Source organism: Teleopsis dalmanni, chromosome 2 (genome assembly GCF_002237135.1).
Source record: "Teleopsis dalmanni isolate 2A chromosome 2, ASM223713v2, whole genome shotgun sequence".
Classification (NCBI taxonomy): Eukaryota; Metazoa; Arthropoda; class Insecta; order Diptera; family Diopsidae; genus Teleopsis; species Teleopsis dalmanni.
The window spans coordinates 3,965,813-3,984,696 of NC_051847.1; the positions used below are offsets into that span (position 1 = coordinate 3,965,813).

Sequence of the window (18,884 nt, forward strand, 5' to 3'; positions counted from 1 at the left end):
TGATGTCAAAGAGAACTAGAAGTTAAGACGAAATTAAAAATCAGTGTACAGATTATAGCAGAGAGTGAGACGCCTACGTTTTACAAATAACAGATATTCATTAAATATAGTAGTAGAATAAAGGACAGCATTGCAATGATGATGATCCAAAATTTTGTGTTTGTAGCTAGTGCAGTCAATAATGACAAGTTAATACCCGACCGATTAAAGGAATAAAGCACAAAGCAGTTGAGACTTAATACTGAGTAGATTATGCCTAAACAAAACTTTTTCTAGTCACATTCCGGATGATTTTGATAAAGTGGCACTTGCAGGAAAATAAAACTTTATCATATGAAGTTTGTTGACAAACGAGATATGTGTGGGATTTATTTATAATTTCAGATTAGTGACTTTAAATCCTTTAATGTAATTAAGTTGCTTATCGTTACTGCATTTTTAACAGAGCTAAACTTAACTTTTCAAGTGGTAGAGTGCATGGAAGGATAATGCAGATTTTGGTGAGTGTGGACATCCCATGTTTATGTTTGATTATAATTTTTATATTTTATATAATTCATATATTTTATAATATATTTTAATAAATAACGCTCCAACAGAGGCTTATTATTTCCCCGTTTGTATTTATATTAGAGGTAAACTTTTACTTTTGTCTCTGTTATCTGTGTTACGACAATATGCTTTAATTTGTTTAAGAGAGAACTTAATGAATTTCAGCCGCAAATTAACTTCCTCCAGTTTTCAAAGAAGTTCTTCCACACTTTCATGTTAGCATAGCCTTGTTGCCATCACGTCAAAAGTGGTTGGTAATTCTATTATTTCATGGATGTTAAACTTCAAAGTACTAAAGTGAATCATCCATCAATTCGAACTACATATGCATGTATACTTATGTGTACGAAATTTATGAAATCAATATCACAATTAATAATTTGGTTTACTGACATCACAAGCATATTTTAACATCGAACATATTTTTGGTGTGATTTTTTACAGAAAATTTTTATGTCACTCACGCTTTTAACAGCACATTTCCAACTTTCTGCTATTCCTTCGCTGCCGCTGTTAACGTCTAACATTCTGTTGTTGTGGTTATGTAGGAGTTTGTGCATGTATGAAGTAAATATCGAGTTGATTGAAGAAGCAAACATATCGGTACGTATACTACTTGGCACTATCTAATCTCAGAGTAATCACTAACCGCACGGGGCGGTACGCAGATCTTAGATCACTCATTGAATAATCACGAAGACTATGAGGTATACTCAAATTAGTCAGTGAGATGGGTGGGACTCTGCAGAAACTCCCAAGCTATCAAAGAGTAAATGTGCCCAGATGCACTAACTCGGAAAAGGTTCAACATCACATTACAGTACTATTGCTGATATTTTTGCTTTTTATTATTGTTGTAATATATGTATAGGTGATAGATGAAGTGTAGGCAGCCGAGTGCAGTTTTTAAACCAGTTTCTATATAAAAAAATTCATCAGATCTTCTCCTGGCTGCGCTTAGGGCTAACTTCACTCTTGCTTTACATAATGAACCACAATATGATACTTTGACACTCGTATCTTGAAAAGATATATCTAGAAGGTGTTGAAGATTCTATAAAGTATATGTATTATTAATAAGCTAATACTAAGGGAAGGCTTGTCCATTTTTAAAATAGACGAATAAAATAGCGAATTTTTTTAAACATTTGACAGACCAACCAATATGGGTTAACTTTATTTCATAGTTGTCAAACCGAACAATCACGAATTTTTTATTATTGACAAAAATTTATGCCGATATTCTCACATTTATTAAAAGACCGCGTGAAGTTACGAGACTCCAGTAAATAATATAAAAATTATCATAAATTTAATAGAAAAGTAACATGATCCTAGTTTTAAATTGATTGACAATGGATGAATGTAGGATTTCCTCGATTCTGATCTACTGATTTTGCTACAGATAAAGGAATAACCTTTAAATCTTTATTTTTTAGCAAGTACAGCATATTATATACTTACTAGTAGTAACCATTGGCATAAATATCATGAAGTTCTATTATGAGATTGAGCTTATGCGTTTTAAATACATTAAACCAAAAATTAAATCGATGCACTTAATCAGATAATATTACGAAATATCTGGGTGTGGCCATCAACCATAGATAGTCTTGCACAAAGAAGTATACATATATATTATTATTATTTTTTATTCCATACTCCATTAGAAGCTTAACGACATTTTTACATCAGGTACTAAATTCTTCATATCTGGAGTTGGTCTATTCATTTTATGAATTAAAACCTTTTCTTCAGAAGATCGTTTAAAAAAAGATATTTGAATCAAATCTAAATATTGTTTTGCACTTCAAATTTCTTTAATTTTTTTATTTACTTTTACCATTTGCTAGTATAAAATTGCAATAATGACTTTGTTTTTGGTTTATTTCCAACCTCTACATAAGAGTAAGAAACTCTCATGCATTGATTTACTCTTTTACTATGCGCGGTTCAGTTTTTTTACTGAACCATTTGCCCATATAAAACGGCAATCGTGACTTTGATTGTATTTGCACGCTTTGTATGAAATTATGGTTCAGTTTAGTCGAATGAACCTCTAGTCAAATGTAAAGCGATTTTCGCTCAGTCATTTATTTTCTCTTTTGTATTTACTGTGCGTAACATTGGAGTTTCACTTTTTTTATTGAAAACGCTTGCACGCATTAATTTAAGAATTATGATTATTTTTTTGTATAAACTACAAATGTATAAGAAGTCTGATCAAGAAATCATCGGAATATTTTTTTAATTCAAATCTTATTCATCAATATTTAGAATTTTGTTGTCACGACTTTTTGCTTGAAATATAATAAAATTAAAAAAGTTGCTAATGTCTTTCAAATTTATATTTATTTATCCTTAATATAATTAATTAATATTATAGCGGAAGTAACAATAACAAATGGATCGAATAGTCTCTTATCTTTTTGCATCACATTGCAAAATTCAAAAAGTTTTACAATCGGTTTTGACCTTTACAAACGTATTTTGGTCATACATTTACACACGAGGTTAGGACGAGCGATTCGTAACATTTTCAGTACTAAGCCATTTACTTTAATTTTAATGATTATTAATGGCATCTGCCATTATTAATGGCAGATTTAAATATTTTAAACTTATCCCGAAGTTTATACTAAATCACAGACATATTATCTAGCTTATTACTTTTCTGATTTTCTTCATTGTTATATACGCAAACTGCTGCACTATGTCCTACCGGTTCTACATTTAAAATTAAGTTTTCAATAGATTGAAAGGAATTATTACTTTGTATTTCTCTCTCCCCAAAATTGTATGCTGAAGGTATATTTCTTTCTCGGCAAAATCTTGTTGATGATCTTAAGACTGTAACAACATCTTCAGCAGTGAATGGGCGCCTATTCGTTCTATTTCTTTCTAAATTAAGCGAATTGGGTGTGATTCTGTCGATTTGAATTTCGCTTTCATCTTTTTGAACTCTCGGTATAGAGAAATCAATAATATTATCGGATAGTTGTATTTGCTCTGTTTCCACAACTTCAGTAGATTGTATACTGCCGCTTATATTGCTTGAATTATTACTATGCACAGTTGAGTACTCCGGGGGCGATTGTGAAGCATCTTCAGAATTAACGGTTAGTGTAGGTCTAGATACAGTTGATTCACCAAGTATCCTTTTTAAAATACATTATATTCATGTTAAATTGCTATGTTAGTTTGAATGTAAATTTCCTTACCGTCGTACGCTACGTCTTATACTTCGACGTAAATACTTTGCCAACCGAGCACCTGTTGCGGTAGTATAAGAGGGTGGTGGTGTATATTTTGGGGGTGCATCATCCTGTATACGGTTAACTGATAAGTCAACATTAGTTCTTGTATTATAACATCCATTTTCAACATGACCGCTATTGCTGCTCACAAATCTTCTATGCGTAAGATTTTCATCTGGACGATATAATAACTGAATTCTCTGTAAAAGTTATTCTATATTAATTTATCCACTAAATGTTAATTTAATATTTTACTTACATCAAGAATATCTGGTGGACCTTTAGTTAAGTATCTGCATATTTGACAAATAGCAATTAATGGCGTTAAAAGTAAAAGTCCTACTTGTACTAGACTCCCAACTTTCCTTACCCAAAAACTGAAATATGATTTGCCCCGCCAATAGTAAAACTCATTCGACATTGATACTTTGTAATCAATAACTGATAGTGCGATTAGGCCGATTGGTAGCAATACGTTCCACGATAAAGCTAAGAATGCAGAAACTGACTGTGACATTTTTAAATCATTTACAAGATCATCTCCGTTATATGGTCGTCCTCTTATTAAAAACACACCAAAAATTTCGATAGCCCATAAGATTGGCAAAATCCAAGAGCCTCCCAACAGTAAATCAAAATAATAAAGAGCATGAATACCAAATTCACTTGTAAATGGTAAAGTAAGTAATAAACCCACTATGCAACTCAATATAACAGAAGTGGTTGTATTTCCTAAGGCTAATGATATAGGTTTCCATACAGCACATAATTGCACAAGTCCAAACAGAAAGAACGTTGTGAAAGCAGCAAAACTCCAAAACCAAAACATTGTTGCTTTTTTCAATGCTACTACGGCTGGAAAGAGTTCCGTTATGAAACGTAGTACTTGATACCCACTTTCACGTTGTCCAATTGTAATTTTGCGATATGCTTCTCCTATAAAACCAGAGCAATGCGGAATCCATTTGGAAGGATAAGACAAAACGTTTGTATTTAAATTAACATCAATCGAATAAACAGCTGTATAAATTTCTGGATGCTCTGAAAGTATATAGCACTGCATTACTATTCAAAGTTTGTAAAATTATATTTTTACCAAATGATCCTGGCACATACACATATGAATATTGATTCAAAACTTGGATAGTACATAGTCCCAGCAGTGCCGCAATCGAAAGCCCTAATAAAGTTAACAGCACCGTGACTATAGCATCTGTACGGAGTGATGTTTTGGTATTGTTTTTATTATTTCTGCTCGAAAAAGCAATGACTGATGCTCCAAATAGTCCCCATGTTAAAAAAACTTCTTGCGCCGCTGCGGTCCACGCTTTCGAATTGACTAAGAAATCGTCAAGGTCGTTAAGAGATAATATGTTCTATATATTAATTCATAATAATTTCCTGTAATTATTAATATTTTCTTTATACGTACCTGAATTTTTGATGGATTGATTAAAAATATAATTTTGCAAGTTAAAACTATTAGACCTAAAAACGGCACTAGAATAAGTCCAAATATTGCATATCCAAGAGATTTAAAACCTTTACAAAGGACTAAAATTACGGCGATCCACAATAAAGTTAGAAAAGTAACCAACTGTATGATATGTAAAAAATATATATATATATATATATATGTTATTAGAATATTTAATTATACATACGCGATCATTAAGGTGAAACTTTGTATCAGTACTGTCCAAATCCCGAAAATGTTTGAAGCGCCCTAAAACTATTATATTAAAATAATCAGCCACGGACTCAGTGAGATTATTTGACACTGATAATTTATTTCTATTTATATTTATTGCATTCTCCCAAGGATACGACGAATTCTCATTTCCCAGAAATGAGTCTCGAACATAAACTAAAGTCCAAGCTATTACCACAGATGAGTATATAGCAATTACACATTGAATTAAAACTACAGTAACACCAATTCCTTTGCATATTGGACTTATTTTCCACATCGAAATTGGTCCGCAACGTATTTTAGATCCTAAACACATTTGAAGCCATAATAAAGGGATTCCAAATATTATTGAAAGAAGAAAAAATTGAATTAAAAAATTTCCTCCATAGTTAATTGTGAGACCAGCAAATCGACAAATGTTGAATAATCCTAATGTACAAGATGTTAGAGCTAAGGCTCTACTAACTCCATGCGGCCATTCGTTATTACAATCTCCGGGCAAGGTCGAATGATTTTCAGTTTGAGTTTCTGCAGTACCACTTCCTATACTTTCATTTATAGCAAGATTACCGACTATGTCAGGATTTGCAGATACTTCTATAAAACTACAATCAGAACTTGAAGCGAGAGAAACATGACTTTCGTTATGTGATGTTGATGGAAGAGAACTCTCGTCAGATCCAACAAAGACTCCAGCGTTATCGACATTATATATTTGTGTATTTTCAGAAAAGTTTGAAACGTTAGATGGTGTAGGTGCACTTAACGGTCGTTGATTACAACTGATATATGTGGTCATATTAATATTATCAAGTGAGTCTGACCTCATTGGTAGAATGCATGGTTGGCCTTCACCACGTCTACCTATCTGTCTAGGGCGATTTTCAAACGTACTACTACGTTCTTGTTGAGCTAACAAGTTTTGAAATATATTATCTTCCGTAAGCATTTCATTTGGATTTATATACAGAGTATTGTCTTGTAAGCAGTTTTGGGAGAAACAACGTCTCAGGTCATTTTTTGCAGTTAAATTTACTTTTAAATCTTTAAGATCAGCTCTATTATTATAATATGACATATTATTTTTAACTTTTTGGCTTTCATTATCATTGAATGTTGTTGATGAATGCGAATTACAGTCTGATTGTGACGACTTATCGATAAAAATTTCCAAATCAGAGTGGGCAGCTACAGAACTGTTAGAAAATAGTGAGTAACCTAAGAAAATGAAACTTAATATTTTAAATGAAAATATTTATATAAATAACAAAGCTAACCTGACTCATTAGTACCGATATTGCAACTCAACGTCTTTCTCAATTTATTTAGACGACTAAATCGAGAGTTTGATTCTTTATTTTTTTCATCCACATATAAATCTTTTTTCCATTTTAGAGGCAGAGTACTTCTACGACTATTCAAACGTTGTAGCACAGAACTTTTTGCTTGAAAGTTTTCATTATCAAAATTGACTAAACTTTCATTATCCAGTTCATCCAAATAGTTATCCAGATCTAAGAGACAGTCTAATATAGTACTTGTTGTTTCTGTTTTATCCTGATGCTCTACAAAATTGACAGGAAATATTTCGTGTTCTTGAGTTTCAGTATCATTACTGAAACATAGTTGGGTATGTGATTCGTGGGTTAATGTTTTTGGCGAAATATTTTGACTTATATTAAAGTTCTTGTCGCTTTCTTCATCAGAATAGCTGCAAGCATTCTTTAAAGATTCTGTCGAAAGACTTGTTGACAAGCCGAAAGTATGATCGTTATTTAAATCAACTAAATAGTCATGTAACGAAAGTTCTTCATTAAGTGAATGCTTTTGTTTTTGAGTTTCTCTGTATTCTTTACTTGTTTCAACATCAATGTCCTTTCTGCGATGATTGATGTGAATCGGTAAGCTGCTATATGTACTCCTGTTGCGACTAAAACCAGGCGCAACATTTTCTGAGAAATGTCCTAACTTTCCATTCTCTATGGATAAAGCCGTACAAGTGCAATCTTCGGATTCCATAATGTCCTATATTACTATGAACAGATTTAAATGAAATAATTATTATATTATATATTACGTTCAATGAAATATATTTTAAGTGGTGCAAGAAGAGTAACCAATTTTATATTAAGCAGTTCATATTATTTTTTTCTACTATTACATTATCTTTGATGTTTATGGTGATTTAATAGTTGTTACATTTATATATACATATGTCAATTGGACGGTCCTAATGAAGTGCACTGAAGTGCAATTACCGCGTAGGTGATAGAAAAGATTTTGTTGGCGACCAAAAGGTCAAAACGTTTAGCGAAAACATGTGAAACGAGTTCCAAATCTTAGAACTGAAATAAGAAAACTCTCTTATGGATATTAAAACCGAAATCTTAGATAATTCGATTATTGATGGTCAAACGTTCTAATCGGTTTTCATTTTTTTCTTTTCGGAGTACGTGAATATTACGTGATTCAGATCGTTTCACCAAGAGAGATGTCTCTTTGAATTCTTTTCCATTTAAGATATATGCATCTTTATCTTTTCAAATAATTTTAGTAAGCGTTTAACGCAATTTTATGTTATCAGTAAAAATTTGTAATTTTTAACCGGTTTAAAATGAATGCGCTTCACTTACGATCCAATTTAAAAGAAGTTAATGAACCCAAACATTTATTATCTCACTTTCTTTTAATTATTTAAAATACTACAATTTAGTTTTAATTGCAAATTATCGTAAAATTATCGTTTTACGTTTTACTCAATTAATATGCAAATGTTTATAATTTGTTATTGCTATGGTAACAGCAGGTACAACAAAACCGAACAGAAGCAGAAACTCTAAAATAAATATTGAAATTTATAGATCTGAAATATTTTCTTGGCTAATTTTCTTGCTCACTTCAAACATTTTTGTGTATGTACACATCTTTAATCGCTGGCGATTGAGTGTTTGAGTAATCACCGACCAACTCACTTTATATTTATATTGAAATACATTCAGAGCATAGCATCGCGGCTTTGCTATACTTAGTCTCGATGTACTTAGTAAGTAATTTTTTAATAACTTTTCCCGATATATGCAGTTCAACTAATTATTAATAACTTATCTGTTTACACAATTTCTTATTAAAAATTTATCTTCGTAAATTAATAAAATCGAAATCGCCAACACAACCAACCACGACAGGCTTTGCTTAAATACTGAGAAACGATATTGCTGGCACCTGTTTTTCGATTGAATAAACAGAGAAAGAGTGATGTGTGTTGGGCAGCTACGATATTTTGGAATTTATTTTGATATGGCAAGGCTCCAAGAAATTTTATGATCGAGATGTTTTAATCGTGGATTAAGATCGACATCTGGCTGGCTTACTAATTCAAACTGCTTTTTAGCAGCTTTTCTGTAGAAAATATTTCTCTTTTCAGCAAATTTTAAAATTTTTATTTGTTCTTAAATTTTTTCTGAAATTAGTATGAATAATGAGTGATAGATTGACTATCACTACTACTCTTACCATTCTTTCTATTATTGTTGCCTTTTTAGAGGTATTTCTGCCGTAATAAAGTAAATCACGATACCATTTCTATTCTTACTATTCTTTCTATTATTGTTGTAATTTACATATATTTATAAATGTGTGACGAAATATAAATGTAAATATATACTAAGCTCACTGAGAAGTAAAATTGATCACTACTACTGCTTCTTCTCTTGTGATTCTTTCTATTTTATGGCTGTTTTATTATATGACTGCAAGTGTGACGAAATATGAATGTAACTAAATTTAAAGTTCACTAAAAAGAAAGATAAATTGCTGCAATTGCTGTTATTATTCTTATAATTTATACATATGGACATATATGTATATCACAAGTATTAAATATATATAATATATCAATTACAAAATAAATTATATTTATATTTATATTAAATTATATTTTTATATTTATATTTGGCATTGTACACGAAAGACCACTTGAGCTCAAATAATGAACCGTTGTGATATCACGGATTCACGTTATTCATATACAGATCATAAGGACCTCGAAAATCTTGCCATAATTTCACAAAAATTTTTAATATTTTTTTAGTAAATATGAGTATTAGCAAAAAATGTAAACCATAGATTACTCCTCCTTTTTAGAGCCACAAGGATGGATATAGGATAGATGAAATCTCATATCATGTATTTATAGTAAACAGTGACGTGTCGGGAGCGATACCGTAGTACGGAGCATGTTTCAATTTAGCTGATTGTTAAGTTTTTTGATTAATTTGTACCAAATAAATTTTGAAATGTGGCAAAAATTTTCATCTGGTCAGGTTTATTTTAGCTATACTCAGATATTTTTCTTTTATTGTCAGCTTAACCGCCGCAATTAGAATACCAATATCCGAATGTCAGTAAGCAGAGTGCGAGCCCGCTGATCTGTCATAGAGTAAACGAAGATATCCCATGTGAATTTGACAATTATAGACCTCATTAGCCTAGAATTTTCGAACTATTAACGAAGATTTGATATTAACTTAGCGGTCCGGGAATTGGTTTGATGGTCGGAGCATGATGTTGAAACCCAATTTTTAAGAAAATATGCCACTGATAACGCTTTCGTCTATTTTGAACCCATCAGTGTAGATGTCTACCATGTCTACAACTCTAACTGGAATAAAGTCTTCTCTACTAGGTGTAAGAAAACTGAAACCTAGGTCGAGGTTTCGTTTAAAGCAACTATAGTCAATTGTGATTCAGAATGAGGTATTTGAGCTTGTTAACAAGATATCATGGATCAAGATCTCTAGATCAATTTTCTTTTAGCAATGCAAAACTCTAAGGCAGTAATATCACCGATAAGAGCAGTTGCCGAGAGCTGAGGGATTAAATTAAAATAAGACAATTGTCGACAAATCAATAACGATTGAGAGCTGCGGGAAGAAAAACTATCTCAAACTTGAAAAGTGTCATGGGAACAGTGTTGACTACATTCTAGAACTTACTGCCCTAAGCGGCAGAGTATGCCCGTCGACGATTTATTTCCGAACTGAACCATATCATCAGACAAGAATGATTTAGCTATCAAAAGCGAAGAACTTCAACTTACTGACTATGTAATGTTTTTCAACTGAAATAACATAAACAAATTGTTTTGTGAATTTAGCCGATAAAAGAGCAATAATGGAAATATCGTATCGTTTACAAAATTAATAAAATGGAAACATATGTGTTAGTAATATTTTTAAATTTATTTATATATATATATATTATAAAGAAAAAAATAACAAACTTCACAAGAAAAGGAACTACCAAATGAATAAAATACAAACTTTGAAATAATTTGAAAAATTTATAGATTTTTTTCTCTTTAGAATAGCTTATAAATATTTATACAACAAAAATAATAACATAACTTTGATACAAATATTAAAACCCTATGATACCTACGACGCAAAAGTTATAAGTTATATATTTTTACAATGCAAAGACAATTTGTCAATTTGAGAATTGAATAAACAATTTCACTTTAGAAATTATTCATTTTAATTCGACTATTTGCAATAAATTAATACTAAACTGTTATTAAGAATTATAAGTTGTTAAAGGTGAGCATCCTTACAAACTTCAATATATATCGGACAATTAATACTATCATTAGCCCATTGATCACAGTTAACTAAAATAAGTAATTTATAATTAAAATATACATAGATTCAATAATAACTATTAAAATCACACCTAGGAGAGAAAAGTTCGAACAAAGCCTTTTATTTCAGTACGGCACATTGGGCAATGATTTACACTTGGTGCACATTGAACGCAAGTAACTACAATGAAATCAATTAAGAGATTTTATTTTTAATTTAATTATATTCTTACTCACCCAAATGACCACATGGTAAAAATACAACACCAACTTCGTCATCTAGGCAAACTTTACATAAACGTGCGTCTTTTAGTTTTCGATTTTCTTCTTCAAGTGACATGCTATTACATGTTACGGTGTCTGATACCGTTGCAATATTATTTTTACAATCGTTATTGGAAGTGTCTTCAGTTTTTACGTCATTGGAAGTATCTGCACTTGAGACATTAGAGATTATATTTGCATTTGCCGTTGTAGTACCAGAAGACATGGGCAATTGACATATATTAGTTTCTGCAGAACTCGAAGCTCCTGAGTTATCTACATCCCCAAATATGCTGTTTATAATGCGTGAAACTTCTTTCACGATCGATGCTCCAGCTCCTTCGTTTTCATCATGTTCGCTTGAGTCTTCGTACTTTCTTTCATCGAAAATAACTTTTACCAGATCTTCAACAAGGTCGAAGGGTCTACCAGTCAGTGTAAGATGTTTCTGAGTGGCATTTCGAATAGATACAATATCAATACCCATTTGTAATGCTTGCAACACAGGCGACGTTTTCATTGCTTCATCAATACTCATAACAGAAGAACTTGCTTGATGTTGCAATTGTGAGGTTTGCTTCGTAATATTTTGAACACTTTGGACATAATTTACTCCTTTTACTAATTTAACAAACTGACATTGTGGATACCTATTAAAAAAGATAATTACTAAGTTTTAAAATGAAATTTAAATTAATTTAATTTTATTTACACAATTTAACGTTGGTTGTTTTGCAGAACTACATATATAACAATTATTAATCTAAATTTGCTTACCATTTGGCGTGCTCAAACCAAGGATCATCCTCTTTTTGCCATGATCTTAAGCCAATATTACAGTGAAAGCAACGTACTTGATCATCTACATTTTGATAGTAAAGACCAGCTTGTGCTAAGGACTCAGGTTTCTGCACATCTCTAATTGGCCAGTTTGTATATGTGCGTAAACGTGTATCCAATGACGAAAACTTAGGCATTTTAGGCGGTGAAATTTGTTGAATTCCTAGATCTCGTATGCCATCGTTGGTCATTTCTATTAATGGACCCAACTGAACTCTGGGACAATTGGGAAAAAATCGTTTATGCTCCTGAAAGGCATTATCTTGCTTTTCCCACCTAGCAATGACTCCTTTGCACCAAGCACATTTAACCTCATCAGACCGGTTCAGGTAGAAAAACCCTGCCTTTGCCAAAGATTCCGGAGAAATGTTTGGATTCTGCGAAATTATATATAACACAATATGTACATAAGTAAAAAGCACCAATATATAAACACAATTACATACAGGCCAATTCGTAAACGTAGCTAAACGATTAGCTTCTATTAATAAATCTGGACGTTGTGCTGTATCTGAATACTGTTCTGACGTAACAGTATTTGAACAATTTGAATTACTTCGACTCTGACCAGCAGCGCCTTCAATTGACACGTTATTGCAACTTTCATAATTACACAAAAAGTCGCAATGTGGGTCTAATAATCTATGGATTTCTTCTACCTGTAATATAATATCAGTAACAATATTAACGTATTTATCTTCAACACACCTCTGTTGAACGGATATTGTGGCAATCCATATCACTGTGACACCAATTGCATTCAACGTAAAACCCACTCGTTGACATCTTCGAATAGAAACCATTATGAGCTAATTCCATCACTGGCATATGAGAAGGCCAGCCATGAAAAGAGCGCAAACGATTTTCTTCAATATTCATATCAAACGTTTTAATTCCCCAAAATCTAAGAAATAGCACACATTTGTTTATAAAAATTCAGTTTCTCTACATATTTTAGTGATGCCACCTTTTTGATGCAGACTTTTTGACGTTTGTTATTATTTGCACATATTTTGATTCAGACATAAAAACATTGAATATGTATATTCTGCCTACATAAATATTTGTGTGATTATCCATATATAATTATATTAGACAACAATCTTGCGATATTTGAAGAGCTCGGAATTATATGCACTTACAGTTACCAACAACAAAATGGTTAATGAAATAAATTAAAATTATAGAAAAAACATAGAAAAATAAAAACAAACAATTTTAATTTATTTGAATAAAAAATATAATTTATATTACATTACATAAAATAATATTGCATTCAACACTGTAATATTATTCAATGAATTGTATATTAAATGGGAATTAAAACTATCAATTAAGTTTTCTATAATAAACAGATAAATTATTATTAAGAAGTCCCCAATCCTGTTTTATAGTATTTACATTTATATCAAAACTAAATTAGATATTAAAAACTTTTATATTGAAATATAAATCAATTAATTAAATTTGTAAATTTCATAATTAAATGTGGTTTGTTGGTGTGATCTTTTAATTATAAACAACTTAATAAAAAGCTAGATAAAACTAAAAATTATTCTATAAAAACAAGTCCCATTAACACTCATCAAGTGCATAGCTGCTGGTTCAGCTTCCTGATTATGGTTTGATAATACGCTGTATCAAAATAAACAGGTCTGTCAGATAATGTCACCAACTGTACTACTGAACCATTTACTCACTTTAAAAAATTTTTAAAGCGAAGAATTTATGAAGAAAAAACTCTATGTTATACCCAATCACTATCAGATTTTATCCCAGTTCTGATAAGAAACCATTATAACAATAAGTTTAAACTTATATACTTCTGTAGATATTCTAACATTGAAATACACTCTATTTCCTTTGAATGCACAGCTATAGTTGAAAGACAAAAATAAATTGTTAAAAAATATTCGTTATTCAATATAAATCAGAAAATTAAACCTGCTTTAAGTGCTGCCGCAATATAAATATTGACAATAAGTCCACAAGGAAATTAAAACCTCTGATATGAGCCATGCTACCGACTAAAAAATACAGAAATTACACATTTACATTCAACTTAAGTATCAACTTAAGCTTGTCTTAGATCCCAGGGACATAAGACTCACAAAGGATATTATTCGAAGATGACAGCACTTAATTTGATTATTTTAATTATCTTATATTTAACTTATTAATCAAATTTGCTTATAATTTGCTAAAGAATATATAAATTATAAAAAAAAACTTTATAAATTTTATTTATAATTTTCAAAACTTTAAATCTTTATTTACGAAAATTGTGTTAGTCACAGAATATTTACAAGAAATAGGTTCTTGGTTTCCTGTAAGAGAAGATTTTTCTGTTGCCCTTGTGGTGGACTCTTTGCACAAGAGGGAATTTGATTTTTGAATCATGGAACTGTTTAACATGAGTCCGGCGTGTTTTACTGGCAGGGATAGCCTCCACTTTAATAATTTGAATGGAATGGGCACGAGCACGATGACGAGCACCCATATCACGATAACACTGTGTAACAGCTCCTCCAACTGTTAGGTCACGATATTCGCGGTACATGTTATGTGTACCAGAACGAGAATCATAACGAAGCCAAATACCAAAGTTCTTAATTTTAATAGGCGAAGTTTCGTATACTTGCTTCAATGACACTATTTCTCCAGTTGTCTTCTTAAACTTTTTTAGTTGACGCAAGAAATACCAGAAACGCGACTTTGCAACAATATTGTCAGGCGCAAATATTCTCATCTTATAAAGAGGAGTTTGTGGTTCCTTCTCCGTTGGCAATTTGCGGCCAATGACTTCATATTCCTTCAACTGCAACAAATCAAATACATAATGTTAAGCAAAACGGTCGCAGATAACTATTATATAAAATTATTCCAAAAATTTGTTTTTTATACTAAAGAAATGAACTAACACTTAACCACTATTTTATCACACAAATCAACTGGAACATGGTTGTTTATTCATTAAACATGTACCTCAACTTTTCAATCAACATAAAAATACTTCGCGACAAATTTTTGGAGTAATTTACAATAACTTTTAACAAATTCCAAAGAGTTTTTTACCTGTCCCTTTGCTTTCATTTTGGCTGGCGTTCACGAAAAGGAACCGGATAGAAAAAGAATCTGTCAAGTTGAAACATGGTCTTATACCACTGAAGTGTAAATGAAAAGTGTTCGGAAAGCTATAAAAGGGTATCAACGAATCTCAAAAATACTAATTCTGATATATGATATGTTTAAGTTCCTCATAGTTTTCGTTATATAAAATTTTTTTTATTATAACAACATATATATTTGAAGAATTTACAATAAGATTTTATTTTTGTAAATTACTTAAATATTCATAAAATCTCATATTAAACTCATTTTCGTACAAAACTTAATATATAAAAACAAAGTTAAACACGTGAATTAAAACAATAAATTGCAAATACAAAAAAACAATTGAGAAAAAAATTGTGATTTTTTTGAAAAAAATTTATTCATTTAAATTCAGAAAAATATTTTAAAGGCTTGAATTTTTGGTTTTGCTGCTTTATAAACACTTAAAGTTGAAAATTAATTGAAGTTCGTTTAAACTTTAAACACGATATGGAGATTTATTGGTTTTATTATGTTGACCCTAATTTTTTTTAATTTACTATTAATTTTTAGTGTTCACAATTTTTATATTTCATTTTGTACATATCTTAATAAAAAACATATGTTAAAAAACATTAACATATTTTAAAAGCGATCACAAATTGTTTCAACCAGACTTAATTTCATTTTTTTTCAACTCATATGAGCTATATCAAATTTAAAATTATTCTTAAAATGAGCTTACTCTGATTATTATATTTAGCAAAATAAATTTGGATATATGTTAACTTGGAAAGAAATATTTATGTTATTTAAAGTTTATATATATAGGTCGTGTGCGAGTTGGAGTAAATTGAGGGAAATAGCAAATTATGTCGGTTTGGCAGTGAATGTTGGTATTTACCAGAAATTCGAGTCGGGTAAATTAGATAAAAATTAGGTAAGTTAGGTGTTACTATTGTGAAAATTTTATAAGATGTTTAACCAAAAATAATAAAAAAAGTGTAGTTAATAAATAAATAAATCCCTAGGAAATTTCAATTTACTTTACTTCAATTTATTTGAACTTGCACACGGCATTATTGAAGAAATTAGTTACTGGCGTAATTTTGTTGATTGTATATATCAATCATAAAAATTAATCATATGCATTCTTTAAATTATAAAGGAATGATAGTACTCTTTGTTGTTTTGTAAAATTAAAAGTAAAATTTGAATTATTTATACATGTAATATATATATTATTAATATATTCAGTTCATTTTGCCTTCTCTTTAAAATTATTATATTAAGGAGGTGTGCGAGTTGGCTAAGTTGATGCTAAACCAAATGGGAGATTTTTTGGGATTTTTGCACTGCACACATTTAGCCGTTTATCAACATGTATGGACACATCACTACATTATCGGCACAGCTTAGAATTTCCCTCATTTAGAACGCAACTTACCCTAACTCGCACACGTCCTAACTTTGAAAAAATTATAAATAGCGTTTTATTTTATTTTTAATTATAAAAACAACATAAGACATAAAATACCAGCACTTTTTATAATTGAATGAAAACGAGTTTCTTATTATCATCATATAACAAAAATATTATTTTATTAATAGTGTATAATGTATTAATATATAACCTGTAACTAAAATCAGACATTTTCGTAACATCCTGTGGCTTCTGTCAATTCGATGCCAAAAAGAGTTCTCGAATATTCTCTGAATTGTTTTTTCTCGAAGCTTTGCTGTGCAGGGCTCTGAATGCGTAACACTAAAACGTGATTTATTTATTTCTATTTGTATTTTATAAAATTACAAAATTTTTAAGTACTTTACATTATTTATTTACTAATATGGCTAAATGGGGAGAAGGAGACCCGCGTTGGATTGTGGAAGAGCGTCCCGATGCGACAAATGTTAACAATTGGCATTGGACAGAGAAGAATGCCACACAGTGGAGTAAAGATCGAATTCTCGAGCTTTTCACTAATTTTAAAATAGGTATTTAAATTCTTCTAACAATTTTCTTTTACCATGTGTTGAATAAATGGGTGAATGTAATTGCAGAGCAAAATAATACCGAGTGTGTAATAGATGTTGTGGATAAAATCGCTGGTGAAGCGACTGCAAACAATCGCAAAGGAAAATTGATTTTTTTTTATGAATGGGAATTAGTATTAAAATGGACTGGTCAATTACAGAATAGCTCTAAGTCTCACAAAGGTAAAATAACCATACCAAATCTTTCGGAGGAAAATGATTTAAATGAGATTGAAATTACTATTTCGATCGATGAGAGTAATAATGAGTCGGAGACGCTTAAAACATTTATGTATAATGTAGGCCGTGAAAGTATACGTGCACAATTAGGTTTATATATAAAAGAACTAAAGGAGCAGTACTCAAAAAATCTTATACTTCCAAAAAAGGGAGATGAAAATCTACGACAACAGCAAATAGTTAACGAAACTATACGAAATTCAAATATTAAGGAAAATTTTAATAAAACTTCACAAAATCAAAGTACACATAATAATACAGATAAAGTGCTTGGTTGCAAATTGGACGTTCAAACTTTAACAATGACTATAGAGTTCTATTGTAATGCCGCTGATCTCTATAATACGCTTACAAAACAAGATCTAGTATCTGCATTTACGCGCGCTCCTGCAAAGGTGGACGCTATCAGAGGCGGAGAGTATGTAATTAATATTAATCTTTTAAATATAACTTCATAGCATGACTTTTTAGATTTATTTTATACGGCGGAAATGTACAAGGTAAATTTGAAGAATTGGTTCCAGAAAAAATAATCAAACAATCATGGCGTCTTAAATCATGGCCTTTGGGTCATTATTCTAATGTAGAGATTAATTTGGAAGAAGCGGTTAGTAATAATTATTATAATATATAATGACATTTATTCATTTTTAAATTTTAATACAGAAGAGTTGTACACAATTATTATTAAAACAGACGGGTATACCCGCCTCTGAATTTGATACAATGAAGACAAACTGGCAGCGTTACTATTGGAATAGTATTAAACAAACGTTTGGTTTTGGTGCTGCGCTCCTGGATTCATTATAAAAAAACCTCTCATATTGAAAAGGATCACCGAATAAATTCAGCGAGTTTATTGCATACAAAGGTGCAGAGTACATTGTGTCGGAGACAGCTTTACTGCCCAACTAATTTAAATGAAATGCTTGAACTTTATAATTTTAAATAACTAGATAATTTTTTTTAATGTTTAATTTATTACATGTAGATTTGTGACGAAATACTTCATGAAAAATAATTTTGTGGTTTATATAAATATTTTTATGTAATTCGGTAAATTACATTATAAATAAAATGATAAAATTAAATGATACAGAGCAACAAATCGTGAATAACGTATCAAATAGACGCTTTTAATTCACCTGGATAAATTAAAATCAATTTCTGAATCAGTATTAACAATTTAAGCTAAAAACAGTTAGGGATCTTCAGACGTTATAAAATGTCAAGGGTCAGAATACCCGCTTTTAATTATTCTTCAGTTGCACTA

General features: G+C 30.6%; 4 protein-coding genes across 4 annotated transcripts in view; 1 reads left to right on the forward strand and 3 right to left on the reverse strand.

Annotated features, from left to right (window-relative positions):
• The window catches only part of LOC119683896 (serum response factor homolog), a 5,150-nt gene extending 4,071 nt beyond the window's left edge, over positions 1-1,079 (reverse strand). The window contains exon 1 of the mRNA XM_038097770.1: positions 1,017-1,079. Within this exon, the coding sequence (XP_037953698.1) occupies positions 1,017-1,079 (63 nt within the window). The remainder of the gene's footprint in view (positions 1-1,016) is intronic.
• A 2,690-nt stretch (positions 1,080-3,769) lies between these two features.
• LOC119683913 lies at positions 3,770-13,414 on the reverse strand. The gene is made up of 12 exons (XM_038097800.1): positions 12,953-13,414; positions 12,691-12,903; positions 12,182-12,621; positions 11,378-12,054; positions 11,235-11,321; positions 11,118-11,170; positions 6,780-7,527; positions 5,474-6,720; positions 5,242-5,406; positions 4,906-5,185; positions 4,069-4,850; positions 3,770-4,009 (listed from the first exon to the last, which is right to left on the reverse strand). The coding sequence occupies exons 1-12, from the start codon at positions 13,121-13,123 to the stop codon at positions 3,770-3,772; spliced, it is 5,103 nt and encodes a 1,700-aa protein (XP_037953728.1). The 5' UTR covers positions 13,124-13,414.
• Positions 13,415-14,482: 1,068 nt separating this feature from the next.
• On the reverse strand, positions 14,483-15,424 carry LOC119684241 (60S ribosomal protein L18a). The gene is made up of 2 exons (XM_038098246.1): positions 15,320-15,424; positions 14,483-15,062 (listed from the first exon to the last, which is right to left on the reverse strand). The coding sequence occupies exons 1-2, from the start codon at positions 15,335-15,337 to the stop codon at positions 14,547-14,549; spliced, it is 534 nt and encodes a 177-aa protein (XP_037954174.1). The 5' UTR covers positions 15,338-15,424; the 3' UTR covers positions 14,483-14,546.
• Positions 15,425-17,017: 1,593 nt separating this feature from the next.
• Positions 17,018-18,738, forward strand: LOC119682758 (activator of 90 kDa heat shock protein ATPase homolog 1). Its single transcript, XM_038096260.1, has 4 exons — positions 17,018-17,332; positions 17,399-18,029; positions 18,083-18,218; positions 18,278-18,738. The coding sequence occupies exons 1-4, from the start codon at positions 17,185-17,187 to the stop codon at positions 18,419-18,421; spliced, it is 1,059 nt and encodes a 352-aa protein (XP_037952188.1). The 5' UTR covers positions 17,018-17,184; the 3' UTR covers positions 18,422-18,738.
• The last annotated feature ends 146 nt before the right edge of the window (positions 18,739-18,884 follow it).

What these genes read in the sequence shown, in the direction of transcription:
- LOC119683913 (XM_038097800.1), bottom strand. Translation starts at nt 13,123, where the DNA reads ATGAATATTGAAGAAAATCGTTTGCGCTCTTTTCATGGCTGGCCTTCT. An exon ending in CTACGTTTACGAATTGGCCT is followed by an intron (nt 12,622 to 12,690) that starts GTATGTAATTGT and finishes ATAATTTCGCAG; the next exon opens with AATCCAAACATTTCTCCGGA. An exon ending in TATCGGTACTAATGAGTCAG is followed by an intron (nt 6,721 to 6,779) that starts GTTAGCTTTGTT and finishes TCATTTTCTTAG; the next exon opens with GTTACTCACTATTTTCTAAC.
- LOC119682758 (XM_038096260.1), top strand. Translation starts at nt 17,185, where the DNA reads ATGGCTAAATGGGGAGAAGGAGACCCGCGTTGGATTGTGGAAGAGCGT. An exon ending in GACGCTATCAGAGGCGGAGA is followed by an intron (nt 18,030 to 18,082) that starts GTATGTAATTAA and finishes ATGACTTTTTAG; the next exon opens with ATTTATTTTATACGGCGGAA. An exon ending in AGATTAATTTGGAAGAAGCG is followed by an intron (nt 18,219 to 18,277) that starts GTTAGTAATAAT and finishes ATTTTAATACAG; the next exon opens with AAGAGTTGTACACAATTATT.